This window comes from Nicotiana tomentosiformis, chromosome 6, assembly GCF_000390325.3.
Source record: "Nicotiana tomentosiformis chromosome 6, ASM39032v3, whole genome shotgun sequence".
NCBI classification, from domain to species: domain Eukaryota; kingdom Viridiplantae; phylum Streptophyta; class Magnoliopsida; order Solanales; family Solanaceae; genus Nicotiana; species Nicotiana tomentosiformis.
This window is the reverse complement of record NC_090817.1, coordinates 17769041-17795397: the sequence shown is the minus strand read 5'-3', so window position 1 is coordinate 17795397 and position 26357 is coordinate 17769041. Positions and strand designations below refer to the sequence as shown.

At 40.8% G+C, this 26357-nt stretch overlaps 1 protein-coding gene across 1 annotated transcript; it reads right to left on the bottom strand.

Annotated features, from left to right (window-relative positions):
- Positions 1-15999: 15999 nt before the first annotated feature.
- Positions 16000-16641, bottom strand: LOC138893630 (uncharacterized). The gene has a single exon (XM_070178274.1). The coding sequence runs from the start codon at positions 16639-16641 to the stop codon at positions 16000-16002; it is 642 nt and encodes a 213-aa protein (XP_070034375.1).
- Positions 16642-26357: the final 9716 nt, after the last annotated feature.

The following is a 26357-nucleotide window of genomic DNA, read 5'->3' as shown; positions in this document are numbered from 1 at the left end:
GATATCTACTCCGCATGTCCGACTTAGACTCCTAAGTAGCTGCCTCGACGGGCTGACCTCTCCACTGCACTCGAACTGAAGGATAACTCTTTGATCTCAACTGGCGAACCTGCCGGGCTAGAATAGCCACTGGCTCTTCCTCGTAAATCAAATCCTTGTCCAACTGGACAGAGCTAAAATCTAACACATGGGACGGATCGCCGTGATACTTTCGAAGCATGGAACACCGGATGAACTGATGATAACCCCGGTGGCAACGCAAGCCTGTAAGCTACCTCTCCCACTCTCTCCAGAATCTCTAAAGGTCCGATATACCTAAGGCTCAACTTGCCCTTCTTTCCGAACCCCATTACATCCTTCATGGGTGATACCCGAAGCAACACTCTCTCTACGACCATGAATACAACATCACGAACTCTACGGTCGGCATAACTCTTCTTCCTGGACTAAGCTGTGTGAAGTCGATCCTGAATAATCTTGACCTTATCTAAGGCATCCTGTACTAAGTCTATGCCCAACAATCGAGCCTCCCCCGGCTCGAACCACCCAACTGGTGACCGGCACCGCCTACCTTAGAATGCCTCATAGGGAACTATCTGAATGCTCGACTGGTAGCTGCAGTTGTAGGTGAACTCTGCAAGGGGCAAGAACTGATCCCACAATCCTCCGAAGTATATGACACATACATAGAGTATATCCTCCAAGATCTGAATAGTGCGCTCGGACTGTCCGTCTATTTGAGGATGAAACGATGTGCTCAACTCAACCCGCGTGCCCAACTCATGTTGTATTGCTTTCCAGAACTGCGTACCTCAATCAGAAATGATAGACACGGGCACACCATGAAGACGGACGATCTTGTGGATGTAAATCTCTGCCAACCACTCCGAAGAATAGGTAACTGCCACAGGAATGAAATGCGCTAACTTAGTCAGCATGTCCACAATGACCCAAACGGCATCGAACTTCCTCTGAGTCTGTGGGAATCCAATAACGAAATCCATAGTGATATGCTCCCACTTCCACTCAGGAATCTCTATCTTCTGAAGCAAACCACCAGGTCTTTGATGCTCATACTTGACTTGCTGACAATTTAGACATCGAGCTACATATGCAACTATATCCTTCTTCATCCTTATCTACCAATAATGCTGCCACAAGTCCTGATACATCTTGGCGGCACCCGGATGAATAGAATACCGAGAACTGTGGGCCTCCTCAAGAATCAAATCACGAAGTCCATCCACATTAGGCACACAAACATGACCCTGCATCCTCAAAACTCCATCATCTCCGATCGTAACCTGCTTGGCATCACCGTGCCGCACTGTGCCGACTGGAATATATGCAAGGCTGCCCATACTCACTTACTTCCTACTTAAGGCATCGGCCACCACGTTGGCCTTCCTGGGATGATACAAGATGGTGATATCATAATCTTTCAATAGCTCTAACCACCTCCTCTGCCTCAAATTGAGCTCCTTTTGTTTGAACAAGTACTGTAAACTCCGACGGTCCGTGAAAACCTCACATGACATGCTGTAGAGATAGTACCTCCAAATCTTCAGCGCATGAATAATGGTTTCCAACTCTATATCATGAACAGGTTAATTCTTCTCGTGAACCTTTAGTTGCCGTGAAGCATATGCAATAACCTTGCCACCTTGCATCAATACCGTACCCAGACCAATACGAGATATGTCACAATATACTGTATAAGATCCTGAACCTGAGGGTAACACCAATACCGGTGTCGTAGTCAAAGTAGTCTTGAGCTTCCGAAAGCTCGCCTCACACTCGTCCGACCATCTGAACGGGGCACCTTTCTGGGTTAACCTGGTCAACGGGGTTGCTATAGATGAGAACCCCTCCACAAACCAACGGTAATAACCCGCCAATCCCAAGAAACTATGGATCTCTGTAGGTTATGTGAGTCCAGGCCAGTTCTGAACTGCCTCAATCTTCTTAGGATCCACCTAAATTCCCTCTGCTGATACAAAGTGACCCAAGAAAGCAACTGAACTCAACCAAAACTCGCATTTTGAGAACTTAGCATATAACTGGCTGTCTCTTAGAGTCTGAAGAACGATCCGAAAGTGCTGCTCATGCTCCTCTCGGTTGTGGGAGTAGATCAAGATATCATCAATAAACACAATCACTAAGGAATCCAAGTAGGGCTTGAACACCTAGTTCATCAAATCTATGAATGTTGCTGGGGCATTTGTCAACCCAAATGACATCACTAGAAACTCATAATGCCCATCTCGAGTCCGAAAAGTTGTCTTAGGGACATCGGATTCCCTAATCCTCAACTGATGGTATCTAGATCGCAAATCAATCTTCAAAAACACCTTGGCACCCTGAAGCTGCTTAAATAAATCATTAATCCTCGTCAATGAATATTTGTTCTTGATGGTGACCTTGTTCAACTGTCGATAATCTATACACATCATCATCGATCCATATTTCTTCTTTACAAACAAAACAGGTACACCCCAGGGCGAGACGCTATGTCTAATAAAGCCCTTATCAAGCAGATCTTGCAACTGTTCCTATAATTCTTTCAACTCTGGCGGGGCCATGCGGTATGGCGGAATAAAAATGGGTTGAGTGCCCGGAGCCAAATCAATGCGGAAATCAATATCTTTGTCGGGTGCCATCCCCGAAAGATCTGCAGGAAACACCTCTGGAAACTCACGAACAACCAGCACTGAATCCATGGAAGGAACTTCCGCACTAGAATCGCTGACATAACCCAAATAAGCTAGACACCCCTTCTCGGCCATATGTCGAGACTTCCCATAAGAGATAACCCTTCTGGTAGAATGTCCAGAAGTACCTCTCCACTCTAATCGAGGCAACCCCGGCAAGTCTAAGGTCACCGTCTTGACGTGATAATCTAATATAGCATGATAAGGTGACAGGCAATCCATACCCAGAATGACGTCAAAATTAACCATGTCGAGAAGTAGAAGATCTACATAAGTCTCAAGGCTCCCAATGGTGACCACACACGAACGATAAACACGATCTACAACAATAGCATCTCCCACTGGTGTGGACACATACACAGGAGCACTCAAAGAATCACGAGGCACGACCAAATAGGAAGCAAAATAGGATGACACATAGGAGTAAGTAGATCCCCGATCAAATAGAACTGAAGCACCCTTACTGCAAACTGAAATAGTACCTGTAATAACGGCTTCAGATGACTCAGCCTCAGGCCTAGATGGAAAAGCATAACACCGGGACTGGGCCCCACCACCCTAAACTACGTCCTTGGGACACCCTCTAGCTTGCTGATGTCCACCTCTAACGGCCTGACCTCCACCTCTAACAGTCTGGCCCCTACCTCTAGCTGCCTGACCCCTTCCTCTGGTTGGCTGAGCAGGTGGTTCCGCAACTTGTGCCGGAACCATGGCACAAGAACCCTAATGTTATGAGTTGCCCGATGTCCGAGGGAAAAATCTAGCAATCTGCCTCGTATCACCACAAGTATAGCAAGACCTCGACTGTTGTGACTGCTGGCCGTGAAATTGACCCTGTCGACCTGAGTAACCACCCTGAAAACTCTGGAGCGGAGGTGCACCAATAGAGGCTGGTGGTGCACTGTAGGCTAGCTAGTCGAAATAATGCATCTGAGGGCCACGACCACCTAAGGCACTGTAGGATGCCTGGAGTGCTGAATGAAACGGCCTGGGAGGAGGGTTGATCTGGTCCAAGGCTGCACTACTATTGAGTAGCGAGGATGGTCGATGCAGGTTTACCCAACAAGGTCGGGATCGAATCCACATGGAGTTAATTGATTTGGGATTAGGTTTATATCTAAGTCTAGATGCGTGTTTTGTTCCTAATTACGCTTTCATACATTTTGGTTTTGATTCTAGTTCTAATTCTATTCTATTGTATGCAATGATTAAGGCTAAGTACAATATTTTTTTGATGTTGGTTTTCAAGTGTTTAAAAGGACTAGGGTAGTGAATTCCGCCTATGTGGATATCTAACGGGTAGCAAGAATCAAGGGCAAGCTTAATTAATTTGGGGACGTAATATAGCTATCACACCTAAGTACTCACTCTATACCTCTCGATAGTTTGAGTGATTTTGCCCAATTTGGCTTTCTCAAGTCCAAATGGGTATTCATGCAAGTCACGTGATATTAGCTCAAGTCGGGTATTACTATCTCTAGGTTTAACCCTTTAATTGAGTTTACCCCAATTCCTTGTTAGCCTAGTTTTTATAGACTTAGTCCCTCTTTCTCAAAAAGTGACTAAGTCATAAAGGCATGAATAAGTGTTTGCAACCACTAATTCTATAATTCTAGCAAGAACTAGGCTAAATATCACTAACCCATAAACATTCAAGCCTTAAAATTCAGTACCCATTAAATACCCACACTAGTGTTGAGTCACAACCCTAGCTATGGGTCTAGCTACTCTTAGAAATAGCTTAAATCAAAGATGAAAAGAAGATAAAATTCATAATACTAGATTAAAAGATGAAAATCTAATGTTATAAGGTGAATCTAATATAAAATTGCCCAAAAGGGAAGTTCCAGCCATCTCACGTGCTCAGCAAATACACCACATAACATAAAAATGACAAAAAGTTCTATTTATACTAAGCTACAATTTTTGGACAAAAATATCCCTGCGGAGGTTACGCGGCCGCGTAATTCTGACCGCGGCCGCACTCTTGCTTTGGCAGCTGCGTAATTTTGATCGCGGTCCACATTCTTCACTTCTGGATCTGGGTTAAGCATGGTTTCGCGGATCGCGTAATTTCCATCGCGGTCGCGTAGGAGACTTCCACGGCCGCATAATCTTGACGCGGACCGCACTTCTTGTTTTTGCTTAAAATGTAAGCTCTCTGAACCTCAGTAACCACGGTCCGCATAATTCCAATCGTGACCGCGGAGGTAATTTTGCGGCCGCACCTTTCTGATGCAGTCCGCGCTCATGTTTTAGCCCAAAATCCATCTATTTGAATCTTCCTTTCGCGAACCTCAAAATAGTGCTCGCGATTGTGCTGTAGCTTTCGCGGCCGCACAATTTTTGTGCGGTCCGGGTTTCACATCTTTTGGCCCAATCTTGATTTTTGTTCAAGTTTTGACTCCTTTATGAGTTGATTATGACTCCTTTGGATTATTTTGAACAATCCACGCAAGCAAGCATATTATATTAGTTTCTGGGAATACCTTCACACATTTTTGGCCCTAAACACAAGTAAAAGAGAGCAAATAATAGGTTAAAATCCCTACTTATCACCTCCCCCAAACTTAAGCTTTTACTTGTCCTCGAGCAAATAGGGTAATTCCCACCTCCACAAGAAAAAGAAAAGGATATTTTAGCTGGCCTAAGGTGACTCCATCAAGCATCAATTGGGACAAACAATTACCCTTAACATGAATGAATTATCAACAAATGTTATGACCTTTTGAGTACTATAGTTCTAATGTGATACTAGAGCATCAAGAGTTGACTCAATTCATCAAGGAAGCTCGCTCTATCATGTAGGTCATTATGGATCCTAAACTCCTCCTCCTCCTCTACTCTCCATGGGCAAATCTCACTTTTTAGAATGTACCACTCAAAACAAGGATTGTGTAGAAGCGCGCTCAACACACTCAAAAGAAGGCCACAAGTCCGGCTCTAAGTACCATAATCTTGCCCCTTATGTAAATCACCACTAATGTAAGCTCACTCAACTTGAAATCATATAGGGCTTTAATGGGATGTAATGAGGGATTTTGGATCAAGGTAGGACTTATCGAACTATGATGGTTTCATCTTTCCTTAAGCTCTCCATTTTCTTATTTCGGCTCATACTTTCTTGACTCTTTGAGTCATTTTCTTATTCTTTAGGGGAACTAGAGAGAGACACCGTCACTCTTTCTTACTCATGAAAATCATTTTTCTCTTTTTTCTCATCATTCCATATCTCTCATCATTGCGTTCTTTGAATCCCTTCAACCTTCACTTTCTTTTTGACGTATTTCTTTTTGGCTTTTATTCCTTTTCTTTGCCTTTCCTTTTCATCAATTCTTTTTCTTCTTTGAACCTTTTATCACTTTCAAATTCCTTGTCTCTCCCCCAGACTTATGCTTTTGCCAATTGTTCATCATGAATGCTAAGGAAAGATTGGGTGCCAAGAGAGGGTCATTATAGAACGGATAAAGGCTTCTAATGTGGCTATTGAATGAAAAAGGCTTAGGCTCAAAGGGGTTGACTAGGGATATCATATTGGTAGGCTACGGAAGCTTTCAAAGTTCAAATTGGACCAAGGATAGCCTACAATCATTTCTCAAGTCGAGCTATGCTTAGAATTTTGCCTAGACAAATATTCAGGGCAAGTTCTAGACTTATTGGCACGAGACTTGGACTTGCAATTCAATATCTCACCTCTCAAGCTGCTAGATTGTTAAAGAGAACAGAGTCGAGGGCCCACAACAATCCTAGCTAAGATTGAAAATCACAAATGGCTCAAGGAAACCACTCGATGATTGTTTTAGTCAACTCAAGAGTCTAAAGGTCACAAGTAGAGCTAATCTTTGCCAATCAACTTGTCTCTAACCATGAGGTCAAAGGTAAATATGTTAGTACCAAGTGAAGCCTGCTTGAGATACTTTTATTCATTACTACTGTTATATACACCAAAATAAAAATAAAATATACTCGATCCCTTAAGAAGGTTGTCACGCCATCCATCGTTAGGAAGAGCCACCCTGTTCACACAACATCCACCTTTGAAAAGAACCGTGGCATTAAAAAAATAAAAAGCTTATTGTTCACACAAAATGTAAAAAGAAGCTACTAGAGGAAATAAGAAGCTAAGCTATTAAGGAAAAATAATGAAAGAAGTTATGAAGTAAACTACGAAAAGTAATCTGAATATGTACAAAATGGAGTAAACGAATATATACATAATGGAAATGAATATATACATCGAATGGTAAAATTATATACATACCAAAAGTAAAAATAACGGTAAATAAAGATAAAAGAAAAATAGTGTCATAGTTATTACATACCAAATGTCATCACAAATCAAATCAAAATGGACTACCCCCCAAATAAAAAATAGCATTGTCCTCAATGGTAATATCAAAATAAGATCAGGGAAAGGTTAGAGAGTTAAGAGAACTCCTTATGTGGTCTCTGTCTGCATTGGGTCAGGAACATGAGTGGGGTCCTCAGACTGCATAGGATCATCAGCTCCCTCCATGTCCTCTAACTGGATCTCCACATCCTTTGACTGGGGGACCACGAGGTTGTTGAGCATCCGGATCATCTCCTCAGTAATATGTGTAGTGGCAGCCGACTCCTCAGACTGGCCAGCTGCTGCATCTGATGCCTCATGCTCTGCTGCCTGTGCTACTGGGGCTGTCTCCTCCATGAGCAGGTCTAGTGGGATATCTCCAGCAGAGGCAATCTTCTCTACCTTATTTTTCAGCATCTCCACTTACTCCATTTCTCTTCCTCATCTTCTTCACCTGCTTGCCCAGATCCTTGATAACCTTACCATGTGCATCCAAAGTCTCCAGGATCTTCTTCTGGTTGTCCAGGAGCTTTTTCTGGTTGCCTAGAAGCTCCTTCAATAAATCCTCCACCGATGGAGGTACCTAAAGCTATGCTGGGGCTGACTGTGCTGCTATTGCACTGGATAGGACAGTCAGCTTTATGGTAGCTACCTGCATCCAGTTGTTGAGGTTGGATAGTGTTTGTGAAACCCGCAGTGCAGTCTGAGGGTAGGTGAAAGATGAAGGCACAAATAATGGCACTGTGATGGATGGCCCGGAGGAAGGAGGAGGCATGGCAGCTGAAGAACCTTCTGCTGTGGAAGGCTCTGACCCGGTGGCCACTAACCTTGGCTCTTCAGACTGGCCAGTGGAGGTAGTGGCTTTACCCTTGGCTTTAGGGTTGTCCGCTCCTTAGAGGCTATACCAGGAGAAAGGCTTTTTAGGCCTCATCTTCACATCAAAATGCCTCTTTTCTACCCCTTGGTCTTCGAGATACTTAGTGATCAAGTTGGGGTAAGGATATGATCTTTCTTCTTTGCCAACCGCCTTGGAGATATGGTAAGACATCAGGTTCCCCACATTAGTTGGATACCCCGCCATGATGGAAGCTATCAAGACTGCCCGGGTGAGTGAGAGGACATTATCATGCTGGCAAGGGTCAAGCCGGCTGCACACAAATGTGGACCACCATTTGGCTTCAAAGCTAAGGGTGTTTCTAACTATTGGGACTCCAGTTGTGAGCCATGCCGGTGTTGTCCCTGGAATAGCTAATACCTTCACTAGCCATGGACGAGCTTCTTCATCCAAGGCCAGCTTCTCCAAGTACTGCACTGACTCCATATCCTCAAATTCGGCATATGAGTTTAGAGTGTGGCCATCAAACCGGATCTTCAAGTTCTAGACCTTTGTCACTGTGGTACCCTTTTTGATGTGGGCAACATTCGTGTAGAACTCCTTGACAAGGGACTCATTTGCATCCACCACTTTGCCGGTGAAGTACTTCCACCCTTTTCTCTCCTCAAATTGTTTTAGGACATTTGGATTGTGGTGAAGAAGGTCTCTTGTTATGAATTGTCGCTCAAGTGTGAGCGATCTTTGGGGCCACCATTCCCGGAATTTTGCATAGGCCTTCTCACTCACGAATAGATCCGCCCACACCTCGGGCTTCCTTGACCTGGCCAAACCTCCCACATTAGTATCACCCCCTCTCCCGTCATTCGGGACCTCATCATCATCATCAAATTTATTGGGGCAGTTATTGAGGTAGGTGTTGTAGCAGGTAGGGAAGATGGCTCTGATGCTTGACTACCTCCCTCTGAGCCATCAGACGACCCAGAAGAGGAGGTAGGTTCATTGACCAATAAGAATGATTTTGATTGAGCCTCCGGTTATTGTTATGCAGATTCCCCCTCGGAAGTCTCTCGAGATGGGAGGTATTCACTTGTGTCCGAGGAGTCGGCAAGAGGTCTAAAGAGGGTAGCCTTTTTGCCTACTACTCTTTGGGCTGCTAAGGGCAAGGTTTGCTTTCCTTTACCCCGTCCTCGGGAGGATTCTGCCCTCCCCTTTGAAGTGTCTCCTCTCCCACGAGAATGCTCCATTTTCTACAACACACAAGTAGTGAAAGATAGTTAGAATTGGGGTTCAATCATGTGTTAAAGTAGTACAGATGAAATGAAAAACAATGCTTCTCAGAACAGGGCATCGCGGAACGCACAAAAATGAGTGCAGCCGCGAACTGCCCATCACGGACCGCGTAAAAGTGAATGCGGTCGTGAAGAGGCAGACTCACACTACTAGCTCTCTGAACTTGATCAACTGCAGACCGCACAAAAATAAGTGCGACCGCGAAAGACCAATCGCAGACCGCATAAAAATGAACGCGGCCACAAAGGCAAATCATAGAGTCTCTGAAGTTCAAACGCGCGGACCGCGAAAAATTGGGTGCGGTCGCGAAAGACCAATCGCGGACCGTAAAAAAGTGATCGCGGCCATGAATTCTAAACAACCATCAGTTCCTTGAAGCTAGGGTATCGCAGACCGCATAAATTTGGACGCGGCCGCATACCCTATCGCGGACTGCGAAAAAATGACCGCGGCCGCGGAATTCAAAATAAATCGACACTGATGAACAACTAAAACTAAGGTTTTCACTAATTACCCAAGAATTGTAGCAATTAAACATGCACAGTTACTAACTCCAACCCCCATTATGCATACAAACACTACCCATATGTTGTTAATCAAAAATTAAGCATTAATTTAACATTATGGCATGATTCTAGCCGTATCTAAAAAGAAAAATTGAAACAAAGAGAAAAGAAAAGAAAAATATAAAATCAAATTATTAAAATGAACATACTAGTTGTAAAATGTTGTAGGAAATCGACAATTGATGAGAATAGGATGAGTTTGAAACCAAGTAAGGATGCACAGTGCATTAGGTAAGTCTGAGAGGTTAGGGTTCGTAAAGTATAAAAAATTTCAAGAACTCCTAGTTATACTTAGAACCCAGTGACCCCACCACCTTACCTGAGTGCGGCCGCGAAATTTTGTCGCAGTTCGCACTCCTTACCTTTCTATAGATCTGTCTCAGATGCATGGGCACGGTCCGCGAAAAACTGGTCGCGGCCGCACAATTTGTGCAGACCGCAAAAATTTGACCGCGGCCACGAAGTATGAAGGAATTTTAACAGGCCAACTTTAGAGAGATGGCATTTTGCCCATTTCAGCTACGCGACCGCGTGCAAAATTGTGCGGCCGCGAAGTGCTCATGCGGTCTGCAAAATTTTGAGCGCGGTCCGCAAAAGTTCACCACTTAGCCAAATTCTTTCCTTGTCAATTTACTGCACTGCACAACCAATTCCTACATACACTTCACAACCAGTTAGTCCAAAACAATATCTAATCTACGAAGAAAATCAAAAGAAAGAAAAACACATGGGTTGCCTCCCAAGAAGCGCCTGATTTAACATCGCGGCATGATGCATGTTACCATTATCATTTGAAATGGATCAATGCCACAACGTGGCTATCATCAATCTTGCCAAGATAATGCTTCAGTTGGTTCCCATTGACTTTAAATATCTCACCATTCTTGTTTTTCAAATCTAGAGCACTGAAAGGAGTCACATGTACCACTTCGAAAGGACCACTCCACTTCGACTTGAGCTTTCCCGGAAACATCCGTAATTGAGAGTTGAATAGAAGAACCAAGTCACCTTCCTTGAATTCTTTGTTACGGATATACTTATCATGTAAGTACTTCATCTTGTCCTTATACAAGGACGAGCTGGAATAATTATGGAACCGGAACTCATCATGTTCATTTAGTTGTTCTGCCCGGAGATTGGCAGCTATATCCCATTCAAGGTTCAATTTCTTCAGCGCCCACATGGACTTGTGCTCTAATTCAATCGGAAGATGACATGCTTTCCCAAATACCAACCGGTACGGAGACATACCAATTGGAGTCTTGTAAGTTGTTCTATAGGCCCATAAAGCATCGTCTAGTTTCCTTGACCAATCTATCTGATTTGCATTGACAGTCTTAGATAGAATGCTCTTGATATCCCTGTTAGAGACTTCAACATGTCCACTTTCCTGGGGATGATAGGGGGCTGATACCTTATGATTGACACCATACTTGGAAAGTAAAGTGTCAAAGGCTTTGTTGCAAAAATGAGAACCCCCATCACTAATGATAGCCCTTAGGGTGCCGAACCTTGTGAAGATATTTTTCTTTAAGAAATCCACCACACTCTGTGCCTCATTGTTGGGCAAAACCACAGCTTCAACACATTTGGAAACATAATCTACAGCAACAAGAATATAAGTGTTCCCACATGAACTCACAAATGGTCCCATAAAGTCGATGTCCCATACGTCGAAAATATCAATATCAAGGATGGTGGTGAGAGGCATTTCATTCTTCTTGGAAATTCCACCGGCTCTTTGGCACTCATCACAACGCCTAACGAGCTTGCTAGCATCTTTGTACAAGGTAGGCCAATGGAATCCATAGCTTAGGACCTTTGTAGTAGTTCTCGCCCCACCATGGTGACCACCATAGGGCGAGGAATGGCAAGCTTCAAGAATACTCAATTGCTCTTCTTCCGGAACACATCTCCGGATAACACCATCATTGCAAATTTTGAAAAGATATGGCTCGTCCTAATAATAATCCAAGCAGTCCCATTTGAGCTTCTTCCTTTAGTTAGAAGAGAGCTCATTCGGGACAATTCCGATCACAAGAAAGTTAGCCACATCGGCGAACCAAGGTATCCCAGTCAAAGACACGGAGAGAAGTTGTTCATCCGGAAATGAATCATTAATCTCGAGGCCATCATGGGGCCTCCCCTCTTCTTCCAAGCGGGACAAGTGGTCCGTCACTTGATTCTCACTCCCTTTTCGGTGTATGATTTCAAGGTAAAACTCTTGTAGAAGAAGAACCCATCTCATCAACCTAGCCTTAGAGTCCTTTTTACTCATCAAATAACGAAGTGCAGCATGATCGGTGTGCACAATCACTTTGGTACCCATGAGGTACAGGCGGAACTTTTCCATGGTGAAGACAATGGCTAATAGCTCTTTCTCGGTCACTGTATAGTTGACTTGGGCATCGTTCATTGTTTTGCTTGCATAATAGACCGAATGAAATATCTTGTTGATTCTTTGCCCCAGTATCGCTCCTACCGCAATGTCGCTAGCACCGCACATGAGCTCAAATGGTAAGCTCCAATTGGGTGCGGTAATGATGGGAGTGGTAGTCAACCTATACTTGAGTAGCTCAAAAGCTTTCATGCAATCATCATTGAACACAAACTTGGCATCTTTTTCCAACAACTTGCACAAGGGGTTCACCACTTTTGAGAAATCCTTGATGAACCTATGGTAAAACCCCGTGTGACCAAGAAAGCTCCTCACTCCCTTGATGGAAGTCGGAGGAGGGAGTTTTGATATCACTTCAATTTTTTCTTTGTCCACTTTAATACCGTTCTTGGAGATTTTATGGCCGAGGACAATGCCCCTTCTCAACCATAAAGTGGCACTTCTCCCAATTAAGCACTAAGTTAGTCTCTTCACATCGAGCCAACACTTTATCAAGATTATCCAAGCATTCTTAAGAGGAATCCCCCACAACACTGAAATCATCCATGAACACCTCGAAGAAGTCCTCCACCATATCCGTAAATATTGCCATCATACACTGCTAAAAAGTAGTCGGTGCATTACACAAACCAAACGGCATCCTTGAGAACGCAAATGTGCCATACAGACAAGTGAAGGTGGTTTTCTCTTGGTCTTCAGGTGCAATGAGAATCTGGTTATATCCGAAATACCCATTCAAAAAGCAATAATAAGCACGTCCGGCAAGTCTATCCTACATTTGGTTAAGAAATGGCAATGGAAAATGGTCTTTTCGGGTCACTTTGTTCAGCTTCCTATAATCCATGCATACCCTCCAATCGGTGACAGTTGTTGTGGGGATCAATTCATTTCTATCATTTGTGATCACAGTCTTGCCCCCTTCTTTTGGGACACATTGTACCGGCGAAGTCCATGAACTATCAGAAATGGGGTACACAACCCCTGCATCTAGCCACTTGATGATCTCTTTCTTGACTACCTTTTGCATGGCCTCATTCAACCTCCTTTGATGTTCCACGGAGGGTTTGGCATCTTCTTCCAATATGATTTTGTGCATGCAAAAGGCGGGGCTTATACCCCGAATATCCACCAATGTCCAACTTATTGCCTTCTTCCTTCTTTGAAGCACCGTAGGGGTGGAATCTACCTGTATGTTAGTTAAGCACAAAGAAAGAATAACAGGTAATGTGGAACAAGGGCCTAAGAACTCATACCTGAGGTGTGAAGGGAAGGGCTTCAACTCTAATATGGGTGGCTCCTCGATTGAGGGCTTTGTTGGTGGAGTCTTCCGGTTCTCAAGGTCCAAGGAAAGATTTCGGGGTCCATATGTGTAGGATCCCATTCCTTGCAAAGCATATGCACAAACTAACAAGCCTTCCTTCTCATCCTCATCATGATTCAACAACACAGCTTCCAAAGGGTCTTCCACACTAATCATAGCACCTGTGTCATCAACAATCACCTCAGTCACAAGATCCACAAACGAACATAATTCGTTGCTATTAGGTTGCCTCATTGGCTTGCACACGTGGAACACAACCTTTTCATCGCCCACCCGGAAGGTGAGCTCCCCAACTTCCACATCAACTAAGTCCTTCCCTGTAGCTAGGAAAGGTCTTCCTAATATGATTGGCACTTCATAGTCAATCTCACAGTCCAGTATCACAAAATCTGCGGGAAGTATGAACTTGTCGACCCGAACTAGCACATCATCAATTATCCCCAATGGCTTCTTCATTATTCGGTCCTCCATTTGCAACCTCATGGAAATAGGTCTTGGTTGCCCAATCCCCAATGGAATCAAGCTACAAGTCTCGATCTATATGAAACGCACTGGGTTTTTTTCTTTCGGTTTCATTGATAATAGAAAAGACTTACTCTAAAGGGGCACTAGCGCTTGACTAATAACATATCAAAGGGGATTCTTGAACACATAATATGGCATCAAATTAATGCTCGCTCCCAAATCACACAAGGCTTTCGCTAAATCGGCACTACCAATAGTGTATGGAATTGTAAAGGCACCGGGATCTTCTAGCTTTGGAGCCATGGAATGCATAATGGCACTCACTTAATGTGTCATTTTGATCGTCTCACAGTTCATTGACCACTTCTTTGTTACCAAGTCCTTCATGAACTTGGCATATCCCGGCATTTGTTCTAGAGCTTCAACCAAAGGCACATTTATGGACAAACGTTTCATCATATCAATGAATTTCTTGAATTGGTTCTCGTTGTTTTGCTTTGCTATCCTTTGAGGATATGGTGGAGGAGGCCTTGGCAAAGGATCCTTGGCTTTGGGAACTACCGGATCTGGTATGTCTATCATGTGTTCCCTAGACGGGTTCACATCATCTTGAGTATCCTCCACGTTTTCGTCAATGTCTATCCTCACTTCATCGTTCACTTTCTCATCATTTCTTGGCTCATCCTCTTCTTGCACAATCACATCATCATTCACGATCTTTCTTGGATTGGGGGTACTAGCAACTCCACCTCTACCACTTCTTGTAGTCACCACCATAGCATGGCCCGTATTGTTTCCACCCTTCGGGTTTACTACCATATCATTTAGTAGTGCCCCCTTAGGACAAGTATTCAAGGCTTGAGAAATCTGATCCATTTGGACTTCCAAGTTGCGGATAGAAGTGTTGCGGTCGTAATATAGCTATCACACCCCAGTACACATTCTATACCTCTCGATAGTTTGAGTGCTTTTGCCCAATTTGGATTTCTCAAGTCCAAATGGGTATTCATGCAAGTCACGTGATATTAGCTCAAGTCGGATATTACTATCTCTAGGTTTAACCCTTTAATTGGGGCTATCAATTTCTTGAGTTCACCCCAATTCCTTGTTAGCCTAGTTTTCCTAGACTTAGTCCCTCTTTCTCAAGAAGAGACTAAGTCATAAAGGCAGGAATCAGTGTTTGCAACCACTAATTCTACAATTCTAGCAAGAACTAGGCCAAATATCACTAACCCAAAAACATTCAAGCCCTAAAATTCAGTACCCATTAAATACCCATACTAGGGTTGGGTCACAACCCTACTCATAGAAATAGCAGAAATCAAAGATGAAAAGAAGATAAAATGCATAATATTAGATTAAAAGATGAAAATCTAATGTTATAGGGTGAATCTAATATAAAATTTCCCAAAAGGGAAGTTCCAGCCGTCTCACGTGCTCAGCAAATACACCACATAACCTAAAAACGATAAAAAGTTTTATTTATACTAAGCTAAAATTTCTGGACAAAAATACCCCTGCGGAGGTTACGCGGCCTCGTAAGTCTGACCACGGCCACACTCTTGCTTTAGCGGCCGCGTAATTCTGATCGCGGACCGCGTAATTTCCATCGCGGTCACGTAGGAGACTTCCGTGGCCGCATAATCTTGACGCGGACCGCACTTCTTATTTTTGCTTAAAATGTAAGCTCTCTGAACCTCAGCAACCGTGGTCCGCATAATTCCAATCGCGGCCGCGCATGTACTTTCGCGGCCGCACCTTTCTGACGCGGTCCGCGTTCATGTTTTAGCCCAAAACTCCATCTCTCTAAATCTTCCTTTCGCGGACCTCGAAATAGTGCTCGCGACCATGTTGTAACTTTCGCGGCCGCACAATATTTGTGCGGTCCGCGTTTCACATCTTTTGGCCCAGTCTTGGTTTTCGTTCAAGTTTTGACTCTTTTATGAGTTGATTATGACTCCTTTGGCTCATTTTGAACAATCCCTGCAAGCAATCATATTACATTTGTTTCCGGGAATACCTTCACGCATTTTTGGCCCTAAACACAAGTAAAAGAGAGCAAATAATAGGTTAAAATCCCTACTTATCCAGGGTCTCTGCCATAAGTACCCCAGCCTCCAGATGAGGCTCCATTGAATCCACCTGAGTGACGAGGCCTCTTGTCAGACCCTTGACCACTCCCCTGAGCTAAAACCATCTCGACTCGCCTGGAAACATTGGCAGTTGCCTGAAAAGAAATCTCACTCCCAGTCTCCTTAGCCATCTGCAATCTGATAGGCTGAGCAAGTCCATCAATAAACCTCCTCACCCTCTCTCTCTTGGTTGGAAGTAGAATAAGAGCATGATAGGCCAAATCCACTAAACGGGTCTCATACTGAGTAACAGTCATACTGCTCTGCTGGAGACGCTCAAACTGACGACGATGCTCCTCTCTCAATGTGATAGGGAGAAACTTCTCTAGGAAGAGCTGAGAAAATTGGTCCGATGTAAGAGCAGGCGGCCCAGCTGGTCTGGTCAACAGATAATCTCTCCACCATTTCTTGGTGGAACCATTCATCTGAAATGCAGTAAAATCGACCCCGTTGGTCTCCACTATATTCATGTTTCGTAGAACCTCGTGACAGTTGTCGAGACACTCCTGGGGATCCTCTGAAGGAGCACCACTGAAGTGATCTGGAAAGAGTTTGGTGAACTTGTCCAATCTCCATAAAGCCTCAGAAAACATAGCTGACCCATCTTTGGCATATGCCGCAACAACTGGCTGAACTACTCTGACTGGTTGAGCTGCTGGAGCCTGATACTGGGGAGCTATCTACTCTGGAGCGGGAGTAGTGGGAGTCTGGGCTCCTCCTCCAGCCTGAGAGACGGTTGGTGCCATGGGAAATGCGCCAGTCTGGGCCACACTCTCCATAAGGCCCACCAAACGGACCAAAGCGTCCTGAAGTAGTGGAGTGGCAATGAACCCCTCCGGAACCTGAGCTGATCCGGCAGGAAAAGTCTGGGCTGGAACCTCCTCGCCCAACTCTACCTGAGGCTCCACTGCTGGTACTATTGCACGAGCTCTAGGCTGAGCCCTGCCCCCGCCTCGGCCTCGGCCTCGACCTTTGCCCCTCGTAGGAGCTGCAACTGGGGGCTCTGGCTACAGCTCAACTGAGGCAGCGGTACGTGTTCTCGCCATCTGCGAGAGAATAAGAGTAGAAGAGTTCAATCAGTATTGAGAAAACAAAATTGCACAACAGAGAAGAATAGAAGTGAAATTTGTTCCTAAACTCCATAGCCTCTGGAAGATAAGCACAGACGTCTCCGTATCGATCCTCCAGACTCTATTAAGCTCGCTCGTGAATCGTGAGACCTAAGCAATCTAGTGCTCTGATACTAACTTGTCACGACCCGGAATTCTCACCTTCAGGACCGTGATGGCGCCTAACATTTCACTTGCTAGGCAAGCTAATGATAGAGACTATTAAGCCAAACTCTTATACATTTCGATAATTAACAGTAATAAGCTATAACGAGTTAACATGAAAGCGAAATTTCATAACAGCCTCAATATATATTCTACTACCCGGATCTGGAGTCACAATTCATAAACTTCTAAGATTTCACTACAAGTAATGTCTGAAGGAAATACAACTGTTTTCGATGAAAGAAAGAGTAAAATAGAAATGATAGAAGGGGACTTCAAGGTCTGTGAATGCCGACAGATCTACCTTGATTCTCCGGATAGCGGGTCCAACAGCTAAAAAATTGATCAACCCGAGCCGGTACCAAAATCTACACAGAAAGTACAGAGTGCAGTATCAGTTCAACCGACCCCATGTACTGGTAAGTGTCGAGTCTAACCTCGGTGAAGTAGTGACGAGGTTAGGACAAGACATCTACAAATAAACCTGTGCAATATATATCAATATGTACAATAATAACAACAACTAAAGAAGCAAGGCAAGAAATATTGGGAAGGGGACATGCTGAGGGGATTACATGGCAAGGAATCATAACAGGAATGAGAACATGATCAATCGATATATCTTAAACAGAAAAAAAAAAAAAAGTAAACACAGTAAAGGAAAGTGCACGACATCACCCTTCGTGCTTTTACTCTCAACCTCACCATAAGAAATAATAGAAACGGCACGGCATCACCCTTCGTACTTTTACTCTCAACCTCACCATAAGAAACAATAAAAATGACACGGCATCACCATCCGTGCATTAACTTTCTCTCATAACATGGCACGACATCACCCTTCGTGCATTAATACTCACTCACAAAATATTGCACGGCATCACCCTTCGTGCTTTAATATTCTTCCTCACCAAGACAATGAACAATAATAACAGGGAGATAGAAATATCAAGAACAAGTCTTACTTCAACATTCAATTCCATATTACTAACCTCAACTTTGAGTCAATACCCAATCAATACCAATTTCCATGAAACATAATAAGAGTTGTTCAACATAACGAATAGCTAGTCTAATCATGAACAATATGATCAAGGAATACCACGATTATAATAATAAGACTCACTCACATGTTATGACTCGACCACAACGTATAGGTACTCGTCACCTCACATATACGTTGTACTCAAGATACAAACACGTAGCAAATAAGCGAATAATACCTAATCTCTCAAGCTAAGGTTAATCACAATACTTACCTCGCTCTGAAGGCCACTCAATACTCAATCACATCTTTTCCTCTAGAATCCACCTCTTAACCACTCGTATTTATTTAAAAACGACTCAATAAAATCAAATATTACTAAAGGAATCAATTACATTACATAAATTAATATTTTCCAAACTTTTTCCCAAAAAGTCAAAAATCGACCCCGGGCCCGCTTGGTCAAAACCGAGGTTCGGACCAAAATCCATTTACCCACTCATCCCCGAGCCAGAATATATAATTGGTTTTGGAATCCGACCTCAATTTGAGGTCTAAATCACCAAATTTTAAAATCCCTAGTTTCTACCCAAAAAACCCCAACTCCACCATGAAACCTTAGATTTTAGGTTGATAATTCATAAAACGTAATGGGTAATTGAAAGAATGTGGTTTAGAATCACTTACTAACACTTTGAGGAAGAAAATATCTTTTGAAAATCGCCTCTAGGCCATCTAGCTTTTGAAAATGTGAAAGAATGGCTTAAGTCCCGTTATGGGACTGTTTTATGAACTGGGCGACAGTGTTCATCGCGTTCGCGAGGACACTGTCGCTTTTGAGAAAAGTTGCCCTGCTAGGCTTACGCGATCGCGAAACCCTCACCGCGTTCGGGAAGGCTATACCCCCTGGCCTTCGCGTTCACGAGCTCGTGCACACGTTCGCGTAGAAGGAAAGTCTGACCCCTCCCCCATGTCCCAAATGCTATGCATTCGCGAAAGGTAAAGCCCTCATCACTCCGCATTCGCGAAGAGGAAAAACTCACCCTGACCAGCTTACTCTTCGCATTCGCGAGAGTATCTTCGCGAACGCAAAGAAGAACACACCAGAACAGTTGCTGCAACAAAAATACCAGATTTTCTAAGTCCAAACATCCCGTAGCCTATCCGAAACTAACCCGAGCCCTCGGGACTTCAAACCAAACATGCATACAAGTCCTAAAACATCATATGAACTTGCTCGCACGATCAAATCGCCAATATAACACCTAAAACTACGAATTGAATACCAAATCGAATGAAGTTTTTAAGAAAGCTTTAAAACCTCTATTTTCACAACCGGACGTCCGAATCACGTCAAACTAACTTCGTTTCTCACCAAATTTCACAAACAAGTCTTAAATATTATAATAAACTTGTACCGGGTTCCAAAACTAAAATACGGACCCGATATCCACAAGGCCAAACATAAACCAAATTCTTAAAACCATTAGATTTTTAATCTTTCAATTTTCAACAAAAATTCATATCTCGAGTTAGCAACCTCGGAATTCTATTTTGGGCATATGCCCCAAGTCCCATATTTTATTACGGACCCACCGAGACCGTCAAAATACGGGTCCGGGTCCGTTTGCTTAAACTTTTGACCGAAGTCAACTTAAATTGATTTTTAAGGTAAAAATTCTCTTTTTATCAGTTTTTAACATATAAGCCTTCCGGGAGAACGCTCGGACTGTGCACGCAAATCGAGAAAGGCTAAGATGAGGTTTTTGAGACCTCAAAATACAAAATTAGGTTCTAAAATATAAGATGACATATTGGGTCATCACACATAAATTTTAATCCACGTGGATATAAGTTAAATCACACACAAGGCCCGGCGTGCAAAACATCTCACGTTCGTATAGGATTCGAGGGGCCGCACCTCAAGGGTGTGATGCAGGATGATAAATCCTACATCCATATGCATATTTAAGAAGATTTAAACTATTTACACCATAGGTTATAATAATAATAATAACAACAACAACAACAACAACAACAACAACAACAACAACAACAACAACAATAATAATAATAATAATAATAATAATAATAATAATAATAATAATAATAATAATTCACTTGCCGTGTAATTTAATCACTTATAATAAGACATATATTATTTTTCTAGGTTATCAATTAATAATATTTATCACGGAAAATTATGTGTAAATTGTCTTTTAAAAAACTTAATTATACAAATATCTTTCACATTGTTAGAGTGTATTACTTGAGTTCTATTTACAGGAAGAAAATATGGTAATTAACTTGGCCAAATCATTAAAGTATTGTCTTAGTCATGAAAAGAGTAAAAGAAAAATAACAAATTAAATATACAGGGCTACGTATGTATATGTTTAAGAACAGAAGTTATGTTAATTAATGAACGAAGGAACTCATTAATGAAGCTGATCTAAATTTAGATCTTGTTTTAAAAAATCAAATCAAATTTACTCATATGTCCCAATCTCAAACAACATCCCAACCGTTCTAATTTTGCACTTCTCAATCTTTATACAGATTACAATTTATTTATTTCACCAGCAAATCCATCAGTAAAGAAATAAGCAATGCAAACCATGTTATACAAGGGATTCAATTCAATTAACTTCGTCAAAACTTTTAGATCAGTTAATATAGTGAATGAGTCCTCAGGTGACTAGAGAGATTCGAGCAAATTAACTTATGGCATGTAACATTCTCAAAGGTATCATCAAATTTGAATATGGTCAATTTAACTTATGCAAAGCAATTACAATTGTCTCTCTATCATCTTTTAATATTAAAGTTGGTAAAAGGGCCCCGAGTTCATGCCTATATATGTGTATTAGGGTTGCAAAATTATACCAAGAAATATAATTTTTAATTTGAGTGCTCCTTAGGATTTGTCTAACGTCCTTCTTTAGTTATGTACGCAGTAATGTAAAGACTATAAGTAATGAACACAAGATTTAATGTTCAAATTAGTTGGATTCAATATAATCTCACAATTTATGTTTCAATGTGTTCAACGGAGGGTCCCGTCAGTAACCTGTAAACCTACTCCTATTTTGCTCCAATTTGTTATGAGAATTTTTTTTTATAAGTATAACTTGTTAAAAACAATTTCCTACTTGACTACTTTTTTTCTATTATGGTCACATGATTAATTTCACAGGTTTGCTTTAGATTATAAGTTTCATAAATCTTTTTTTTTCCTCATAAAATACAGAATGTTGATCAATTTTCCAACACAGAATGTTGTTAGAAGTATATCTTCATACTTCTACGATAATTTTATTCCTTCTTGAAAAGATATTTTCTTTTTTAATTTACATCTAGGTAAGTTACGAATGAAAGACAATTGGTTCCTTCTTAAAAAGATATTTTTCACTTTTATTTGTGTTAGGAAATTTTGAATTGAAAGAATTTTATCCCTTCTTGATCTTTTATTTATCTTAGATTTTAGGAATTATAAACAATTTGATTCCTTCTCGAAAATCTATTTTCCATTTATTTATCTTAGAAATATTATGAATATTTTTTTATTTGAATAGAAGTGTAATGCACTTAAAGCCAATTAAGTCTAAAGTGCAAAAATTGCACTTAAGACCAAATAGCTCTGAAGTGCAACAAATATTTCCATGCACTTAAAGCCAAATAGGTCAACTAATGTTTTCATGCACTTAAGGCCAAGTAGGTATGAAGTGCAAATTGCCTAGAAACAGAAACTTTTTCTTCGAATTTTAACAATCTAATACACGATTTAACACCTAAATTTACTCCAAATGGGCTCAAATTTGAATCCTAACTTCCAAATATCATCAAGAACAAACCCCAATCATTAATTGTAAAAACATAAATAAATCTAATAAATCTAATAAATCTATTTTGTAATCATTATTATTATTAGAAGAAGAAGAAGAAGAGAAAAAAAACTGAAATTATCTATACTTTGGGTACTAGTTAAAAAAAAAAAAAAAGGTTAAATGGGGACGATCAAATAGGGCGCCCCATGAAATTTTTACGAGAGTATGATGTTTGTTAGAATTTGGGCCGGACCAGTTTTAAGTCCTAAAACCATCAGACTCTATTATTCACGAGCTTGATACGCAATGTTAGACATTGATTCTTGTCCAAATTTAAAATACGCCCCTACTGAAAAAAGCTCTTCAAAAGGTAAAGAATGAATACACAAAGATCTCCCACACTCAAAAGCTTTGATTGGCTAAATGATCTGCTAAGGAATTGCCTTCTCAATACACATGAAGAAATTGAACCTGGCAGCTCCCTTTCAATTCTGGCGTATCACCTCAACAATGTGGGATATTTATTTAAGGAACCTCTTCCATATATCTTCCAAAGATTATTCTTCATCACCAATTATTCTGTTTCCACAACGGCTCAAGCAAAATTCTAGAGAACAAAATATTTCATAGCTTCTATAATTGTCATAGCCTCCGCCTTAATATTTGTAGTCTCATGCATTCCACTAGCTCGTGCATAGTGGTAGCAAAATGGTTAAAAGAAAACAGTTATTCACCCATATTATTTATTAAAAATTAGATTAGATAGTGAACTTTTAAAAACGGATCAAATATAGATAAGAACCATATTATTCACTTAGAAAATGGATAATAACTAATGGGTTTAACTTTTACATTTGTAAAGCCACAAATTGGAGGTTCCTCAAGTTTGGGATATTAGCAATTCTCCCAAAAGTGATCATATTCAATAAGCAATGGATAATATGGATATCCATATTATGCGCAGGTTAACCCACTTTTTATCAGTATTAAATATGGGTCGGGTCAGATAATTTATCCGTTTTTGCATTACCCGTTTTCGACTCGTCTCATATCTGACCCGCCCGTTTGCCACCCCTGCTTGTGCATAAATAAGATCACCAAATAAATCGTGAAAATAGCACGGGCTAGCTAGTTTTCGGATTGGTAATTGAAAAATAGCCAGCATTTGCAAAGTCATTGAAAAATAGCCACTATTTTACTGCAACATGGGAAGTTTCAGCATAATATACTAGAGATTGGAGCACTTGTGTATGAACTTTCAGCATATTATGCTGGACCAGTATATTATGCTAGAAGTTCACGTGTAAAATATTCGAACTCAAGTATATTATGGTGGAATATTTTTCGAATTTTGAACAATGTTGTCGTTCAGATTTATCTTTACATGAAAAGTGGCTAAATTTCATTTACTTTCGAAACTATGACCATTTTTCAATTATTACTTGTAAATCTGACTATTTTTTAATTTCACCCAAATAAATCACGTAAGTAATATCCATAAGAACTTCTCCCCGGGTTACCCCTACTAGCGCTATCCGTATTGCATTTCACTAAAGGAGGGGGGGAAAGGACCAACATACTTTGTAGACATGACTTTAGGTCGATAATATTTCAGAAGTTGAATCAAATCAAGCTAATGAAAAGGAGCATTGTACAACCAAGGCCATCTAAAAACGGGTGAAATTCAAAAACAACCAGATTTACAAGTGGTAATTGAAAAATAGCCACATTTTCAAAAGTAATCGAAATTTAGCCACTTTTTATGTAAAGATAAATCTAAACAAAAACAATGTTCAAAATACGAAAAATATTCCAGCATAATATACTGGAGTTCCAGCATAATATGCTGGAAGTTCATACGCAGGTGCTCCAATCTCCAGTATATTATGCTGGAACTTTCCGTGTGCTGGAGTTCCAGCATAATATGCTGGAAGTTCATACACAGGTGCAACAATCTCCAGTATATTATGTTGGAAATTTTCGTGTTGCAGTAAAATAGTGACTATTTTTCAATAACTTTACAAACGCTGGCTATTTTTAATTATCAGTCCAAAAACTTAGTAGCCCGTGCTATTTTCACTCTAAAAACGGGCAACCACATTTGTTGTTAATAGGCCCTCAGAACGCAGACACCAGAGGCCCACAAGTTGAGTATTAGCCCAATTCCCTTTGTTCATGATAGAATATCTTTAAAAACTGGGGAAAATAAAAAATATCCTAATTCACAATTGGTAACGGAAAAATGACCACAATTTTAAAAATAATCAATATATAGCCACTTTTTCAGTGTAAAGATAAAATCTGAACCAAAATACCATTAAAAATTCGAAACAATTCTAGCATAATATGTTGGAATTTGAGTTTTTTACATATGAGATTCAATTTCATAATATGATGGAGTTCCAACATAATATGCTGAAAGTTTATACGCATGAGCTCCATAATCCAACATATTATGCTGGATTTGTGTTCCAGCTCAAATAGTGGCTATTTTTCAATTACTTTGCAAACGCCAGCTATTTTTTAATTACCAGTCCGAAATCTGGCTAGCCCATGCTATTTTCACTAAAACAAAACTCTCTAAACTTAGCACGAGTTATTAGTTGCACACCTAAATTATTTGTAGTTTTATTTACCCTTTTGACCTGGATATTTGATAGCCGGGACAATCTTATCCAAGGGAAATGACAGACATGTTTGTCCCGGGCATGTTTTAAAATAAAAAATTTCTTTTACCTTCTCAATTTTTTAAATTTTTAGATAAATGTTTTCTTGTCAAATTAGTTTTAAAAAAATACTAGAGCTCCACTATTAGGCTAAAAATATTATTTGACTAAAATAATTAGATTTTAGCCAAATTTTTTACAAATTTGACCCAAGATATTATACATTTGAAATAAATAATCTTTGAATCTAACGATAAAAGAATACACAATTGAAAGTTGATTATTCTTGCTAAAACTTTTATCTGGCTAAAAATGCAGCCCTAACCTAGCACTTTCTACGGATTTGGTCCGATAAAGAAAAAGTATATAGTTAGAATAAATAGCTATTGCATTTAAAGTAAAATAAAAATGAAGTACACAATTGCAACTCCATTATTTTGACTCTAGCCATTTTTTTTTAAACTGAATTGCCTCGAAGAGTAAATATACATTTAAAACAAATGGTTATTACATCTAATGAAGAAATAAAAGAAATACACAATTGATATATACTCTCCTATTTTGCCTAAAACTAATTCTATTTGGCAAAAATGATAGAGTTCTGATGATAGGCTATAATTGCGTATTTTAGTCGCTTATTACACTCTAATTTACTGCACTTTAATTGAGTCTGAACTTTAATCGCTAGTGTTTTGCACTAATTGTGTGTTTTATGCCATGTAGGAGTGATTCCGAGCTATGTAATTGTTATGAAATGAATTCAAGCGATTTGTAGCTTTGAAGTCTGAGTAAATGCCCAAGGAATTAAGCCGGGATCGTGTTCGGGGATCAACGGATGATAGTTAAGAACGAACGAAGAATCGAATAGGCATATTGCGCACTGTCTAATAAACTGCACATAACTTTTCGCTAAGAACTCCACTTGAACTCCACAATATATGGTTGGAAAGCTAATTCAAAGGGCTACAACTTTCATGTTTTACGTTTTTCCAATTTCCACACAGAACAGGGTGCAAAATGCGCAACAATTGCGCGGCCGCACACTGGCCGCGGATGTGAGGCAGAGTGTGGCCAAAATCCGCGGCCAAATCCGCGGTTGAATCTGCGGCCGCGGACGTCCTGACCTGGAAAAGTGTCCTTTTTCGCGTAGGAGAAGGTATAATTATTTGGGCCCGACCCTACTTGGTATATATACATGAAAAAATGGTATTTTGAGTACTTTTGACATAATTTAGACCTAAGGAGGCTAAGGAGACTAGGGATTCGACCTAAGGAGGCAAGAACACACTAGCAGCAAGGCGGGGAATTCTTCTACGAGTTTTTCACTTCCTTCTTCCTATTTCCATTATTGGTTATGAATTCTAATATTGTAGTTATGCATACTATTATGAATAGCTAATTTGTTATCTAGGGTTTTGATGGAACCTCTTGGAGGATGAATTCTTATTATGTTTTAATATAATTTAGCATTTGAATTTATCTATTTGTTCAACTACGTGCTTATTTCAGTTGATTGAATGACCATCGATTGACTGTGCCTATTTATTATGTGTTTCT